Source organism: Chenopodium quinoa, unplaced genomic scaffold (assembly GCF_001683475.1).
Source record: "Chenopodium quinoa cultivar QQ74 unplaced genomic scaffold, ASM168347v1, whole genome shotgun sequence".
Classification (NCBI taxonomy): domain Eukaryota; kingdom Viridiplantae; phylum Streptophyta; class Magnoliopsida; order Caryophyllales; family Amaranthaceae; genus Chenopodium; species Chenopodium quinoa.
Genome location: NW_018745569.1, coordinates 1,798,108 through 1,804,429, shown reverse-complemented (window position 1 = coordinate 1,804,429; position 6,322 = coordinate 1,798,108). Strand labels below are relative to the sequence as shown.

The 6,322-nt window shown below is 36.3% G+C and overlaps 1 protein-coding gene across 1 annotated transcript; it reads left to right on the top strand.

Annotated features, from left to right (window-relative positions):
* Positions 1–3,468: 3,468 nt before the first annotated feature.
* On the top strand, positions 3,469–4,735 carry LOC110716379. The gene is made up of 5 exons (XM_021894992.1): positions 3,469–3,654; positions 3,771–3,827; positions 3,918–3,964; positions 4,051–4,271; positions 4,350–4,735. Exons 1-5 carry the CDS (start codon positions 3,469–3,471, stop codon positions 4,733–4,735), a joined length of 897 nt encoding a protein of 298 aa, XP_021750684.1.
* Positions 4,736–6,322: the final 1,587 nt, after the last annotated feature.

Here is a 6,322-nt window from a genome sequence, read left to right as displayed (position 1 = left end):
TGTGGGTTCGAAACTTCGGAAATTTGAAATCGTAATTAACAAAGGAATAAAAATATAATAATTAAATATTCAATACATAAATAAGTTCAAACTATGGATTACAAATAGATTACACATAGAAAAATGAAAAAAAAAAAAAAAAAAAAAAAAAAAGACTACAGAAGCATTCTTCGAGTCTAAACTCATGGTATATACTGCTAGTTTGCTACACACACATGATAAATGCAGAATGAAATCAATGAATGAATGATAAATCCAGAAGGCTAATTAAAACTATCATAATTAAAGATTACAGTCAATTAGTAAACGAAATCCAGAAGGCAGAAAACGAAATACGGAAATAGCATATGAAATTATGAAAACCAGAAGGCAGAAAACAAAATACGGAAATAGCATATGAAATACAACAATGTAACAAAAAAAATCCCCAAATTGAGAACTTGAGAAGTAAATTAGCAAATTATAACCAAACTTCAGCAATTTACAAAAAATCCCCAATTCGTAATGTATATTAGCATATGAATTTCAAGTATTCAACGATTTAGCAAAAAAAATCCCCAAATTGAGAAGTAAATTACATTTGCAAAAAAAAATCCCCAAATTCACTTACCTACATACACGACTGTCAGGCTGTGACGGTGGGTCTGTTGGCTGCTGCGCCGGGAAGAGAAGGAGGAAGAACGGGAAGAGAAGGAGGAAGAAGTTAGGGTTTTGCAATTTGGGGGAATGAGGAAGAGGAAAGCTGGGAAGGTAAGCTCAGGAAACAAATTTTTTAAAAAAAGTGTGAGTTACGGGTTTTGAACCCACAATCTCTTGTGTGATGGGAGGCAAAAATAACCACTGGGCTACACTTTACTTGTTACCACATAATACACAAATATTCTATTTAAACCTACTTTGATTTTTAAAAAAAAAAGTTCTTAATTTTTTTCAAAAAATCAGTGGGTTCAATGAACCCACTTGAACCCACCCTGCCTCCGCCCCTGGAATAGCGCCGAAAGTGTTAGAGGTTTAGAGGTGAACAGTACGAGTTAAAGAAATTAAAGACAGGAAAAAGATGATCATGAAACCCTTCTCTAGCTGTTTTATCTTATGGGTAGAGCTGTTCAATGGACTACGCCTCCATTAAAAGCCCTTGTCCAGCCCTTTTATAAATAGGCTAGGCCCGTCCAACAATTAAATGGGTCGGGCTCTAAAAGGGTCAATTTATCAAAGGGTTGGACTGGGATTTTAAAGGGCCTTTTAAAAAATATAAGGGAAATTCTATGTGGTGGCCATCAACTTTTGCAAATTCTATTTTGGTGGAAAAAAAAAATTGACATTATCTATAGTGGCACTAAACTTTTTTTGAACTCTATTTAGTGTCATAAATTAAATTAAATTAAATTAGGCTAAATAGACTAACATGGCTAACTTTTTAACTCTAAACAGTGAAATGACTAACCTACCCCTTTTAATTATTTCACTCCCCTCTTTCTCTTTACTGTTGACATCCAACCGCCATATACATACCAGTGATCATCACTTCATCAGCGTATTTTCGAAGAAAAAATTTTGGGCATTCAATTTTTGCACACCAATATCTATCAATTTCACTCAAATTGCAAGAACATTAATTTGGGGATTTAATTTCACCAACATTTGCTCATTCACTATTTTCTGAATGATTTTGAATAGTTTTGTAAAAATCGAAATTAGGGTTTTAATTTGGGGATTCATGCGAATTGGGGGTTTTGGACTGAAGAATACCCTGCTCGACATCTTTCAGGTAATATTGTAATGCTTTTTACTATAAATTTTGGATTTTGTTGATTTATTCATAGTAGATTGAATAGGTACTCTGTTTTTTCGACATTCTGACTTGTGTGGTGTAGTTTGATTTCGGTTTTTTTATTTCATTGAATTACTTGCACACAGACTTATGTATTCATATATTTATGTGTTCGGTTATGCAGAATGGATTCGATTTTGTTCAAATTCCAGACTGCTGAAAATGTGATTGAAATTAATGTTGATGATGTTGATAAAGTGATGTGGAATGATTTAATTGTTGAATATGAAGAGGAATTCAGGAAAAAAAGGTTATATGTTCCCTAAATATCCAAGTTTTCACTACCTCTTTAAGCAAAAACATGTTAAAATTTCTAGTGACAGTGACCTAATGTCCATGTTAGAGAGGTTAAGAAGCATTAAGGTGATTACAGTGTATGTTGGATCTGATATTGAACCCTCTGAATCTGTCATTGCTGCTAGAAATCTCACAAAAACATTGAATGCCAAACCCAAAAGTAGTGATGTCCCACAATCTGAGGAGGCTTTTGTTATTAATGAACCTAATGCTGATGATTTGCTATCACACTTTTATGAAACTATGTTGGAGAATTTTGAAAGAGTACAAGAGCAGGTGGAGGGGGAGGAAATGACTAGTAAGGGAAAGAAGGGGAAAGGCAGAGGGAGAGGTGGTAAACCTAGAGTGAAGTTGCCTGTAAGGAGGATGCCCCCAATTAATGACCAACCTCCCCTAGCTGCTACTACAACATTCTCTAATGCTCCTATACTTGAAATAAGCAACCTGAACTCAACCTCTTCAAACCACAATGCCATCATAGTTCATAGAATACCTAGGTCTACGCTGCTAGAAAGGGTTTGTTGAACATTGTTAATCAAATAGAAGAAGCTCAGGTGAGTACCGAAGAGGAGTTTAATAAGAGGTTTGAGAATGTGCCTATTAGTAGGGTTGAGGGTGATGAAAGTAGTAGGAGAGACCATTTTGAGGATGATGTACCTATTAGGAATGATAACAATGATAACATTGATGTCTTGGATAGGGAAGCTAACATAAATGATATATCAGAAGAAGAAGATGATGATGATTTTGGGGTGATTCAGGACAACTATGATGCATTTGCTGATGATACATGGCATAATGAGTTACTAGATGATGACAACTATTTCAACAAAATGTACAAGAATGGAGAGTTTGTTGATAATATGGAATTTGGCAACATTTTATTGACACCATGGATGATTTTTACAGACAAAGCACACTTCATATCTGTGCTTAGAGATTACTGTATCCAATGTGGGTTTGCTATTGTAGTAGAGAGGTCAAGTCCTACAAGATTCACTGCTCAATGCTTAGAAATGAATTGTAATTGGAGGCTACATTCCAGTGTTCTCCCTGACGGGTTTACATGGGCCATCAAGAGTATTCAGAATGCAGAGCATACTTGTAGGGGTTTAGATGAGAGAAATCCAATGGTTAATGTTCAATGGGCTGCAAGTAAGGTAATAAATGACATAAGGGCAAATAATGACATATCTGGGAAAACCTTGAATGAACTACTATGGAGTAGGTATGGGGTTCAAATGGCAACAAGTACACTGTACAAGATGAGGAGTATTGCATTGAAAGAGATCAATGGTGGCCATGATGAATCTTATGGGCATCTCCCCTAGTATTGTGAAATGGTTAGACAAACTAACCCTGGGTCTGCAGCTTACTGTGCATGGAGCCAACAAAATGGGCCTAATAAGGCTCTCATCTTCTCTAGTATATTCATCTCATTCAAGGGAGTTATAGATGGGGTTGGTGCAGGGTGTAGGAGTCTGATTGGAGTTGATGGTACTCACCTTAAAGGTAATTATGGAGGGGTACTGTTATCTGTTGTTGCCTTAGATGCAAATAATAAATTGTATCCATTAGCATGGGCTATAGTTTCGGAGAAGATGTTGAGAGCTGGAAGTTCTTCTTTTGGCATTTGAGGCAGATTTTGAAAGACTGTAATAGAGGGGATGATTGGTGCATTATGTCTGATAGACAAAAAGTAAGTACTTAAATTATATTTAAGAAAAATAGTGCATTATCACTAATATCATTTGAATTACTAACATCATTGTATATGTATTTTTTGCAGGGAATAGATCCTGCTTTGACTGAGTTATGGCCAGAGGTAAAGAGAAGGTATTGTTGCAAGCACTTGGCAAAAAACTGGACAACAGCCTTCCCAGGACCATTGATGGCATATCATTATTTTGGCTAGCATGCAGTGCCACTTCACCATTTACTTTTAAGAAGGCTATGAACAGAATAAAGAAAGCAAATCACTTGGCCCTTGTATGGTTGTCTAAGTTGGGAGATCAAGAAAGGTGGACGAAACATAAATATGACCCTAAGATATGCTCAGATGAGAACACGTCCAATTTTGTGGAGAGTTCCAATGCCACATTAGGGGTTGATAGATGTAGGCCTATTTTAACACTCTTGGAAGGTAATGTCTTAGTGAATTTGGAAACTTTTTTATAGTTGTAACTTGCAATTTTGAACTTTCTTTGTTTTATTTCCATAGGCATAAGAAGGGTGTGCATGACTAGAATTGCATCTAGAAGACAAAAATGTCAAGACTGGAATAATGCTGATCCATGTCCAAATATAGTCAAGAGAATTCGGAAGCTGATGCATGATTCAAGGACATGTAAAGCATACCAGAGCAGGAAAGGTGAATATGAAATAATGGAGGGCAAATCAATGCTACCAGTGTCATTAAACAACAAGAATTGCATATGTGGGGTTTGGCAAACAACAGGAATCCCTTGTAGGCATGCCATAAGGGCAATACTTGCTGCAGGTTATGATCCACATCGATATGTGAGCACATGGTACTCTGGCAGGGCCTATAAACAAGCTTATGCTCATCATATCAACACAATACCAGACCATGAGCATTGGCCATAAATTGATCAGCCTACAATTGATCCACCTACCATGAAAAGGGGTATTGGAAGGCCTTCAAGAAATAGAAAAAGGGGTGGTGATGAGCCTGCAAAGGGAAGAAGATCCACTACTGTTCAATGCCAAAAATGCAAGGCTTATGGACATAACTCACAGACTTGTAAAGGTGGTTTGACAGCTAAGGAGAAAGCAATAGGTTGTGTCATACAACAACACAAGAGGCAGAAGACATCAACAACCAATTCAAAGTCTGCCTCACAGCCTACTCCCTCACAGCCTGGTAGTTTCCAAGCAACTGGTTTACAGCCAAGAGCAACATCTCAGTCACTGCAAATTGGTAGCAGAAGCTTTACTGTTTCACAACAAAAAACTAGTGCAGGGTCTTCTCAAGATGCAACAAGAAGCTAGGGAAAAGAGAAAGTCTTGTGATTACAACTTAGAGTCTTGGATTACATTTTGATTTCTGAATTACTGTACTTTTTTAGCTGGACATATGGTTTTTATGTTGAAGTTTGAATATTTTTGTTGATAGCAATTTGTGATTTTTGAACTAATTTAATGCATTTTTAGTTCTTTGTGAATTTAAGTCTTGTATATGGTTTCTACTGTTCTGTTATTCTGTTGTGTGCTGTTTTGCTGCATTGCTTTTCTAGTGTGTGCACGGCTTGTAGTGTGCACAGGTTGGCTGTGTGCATAGGCTTGTAGTGTGCAGGTTGGCTGTGTGCATAGGCTTGTAGTGTGCACAGGTTTGTAGTGTGCACAACTTCTGCGTGCACTCTTGCTGCATGTTTTCTGTTGGTACGTGCAATGTTGCTGCGTGCACTGATGTTTACTGCTGCGTGCACTGTTTTTTCTTTATTTTTAACTTGAGCAGGCCACTATTGGGAGGATCATTGAACCCAGCAATTCTTGCTTGGAAACTTGATCAAATATGGATTTATTTCATTGCCTTGGTTGCTGGTGCAATTCTTGGAGTTTTAATGGTTCATGCCTTGTGTCTTCATCATCAACCTCTAATTATAATTGTCATCTGGTATCATTAATAATAAATCATTCACACCAAATTCATACAGAGTACAAAATAAACACCAATTTTTTTATTAATAATTCAAATTGCATATTAAATTACTTCCCAAATTGCAACTAACATATTATCTCTTTCTAACAATCTAACCAAAATTACATCATTTTTTTAACATTAAAACATAGATAATAACAACAACAACAATTATTTTTCACATAGTTCCCAAAGCTCTTATACATATCATCAATCTTCTTGTGAATTTCTGCAATTTCTTCATTTGAGAATCTTCGTATTTTTGCATTTCCTTCTTCCTGCAATTGTAATTCGAAGAGCCTTATTTTTTAATATTACCAACGACAAAAATTATCGAAGAACCCAATTGTAGCAACCGTCAGTTGCAAGGCATCGTCTTCACCCAATTAAAGAATTTATCAGTTGTGCATCACCTTGAAGCAATTGAGTGATGTGCCAATTTTAAAAGAACCCTAATTTTTCAGGGTCAGGGGAAATAATTGAAGAACCCTAATTTTCAGATAAAGGTCAAGAATTCGAAGAACTCAAATTTT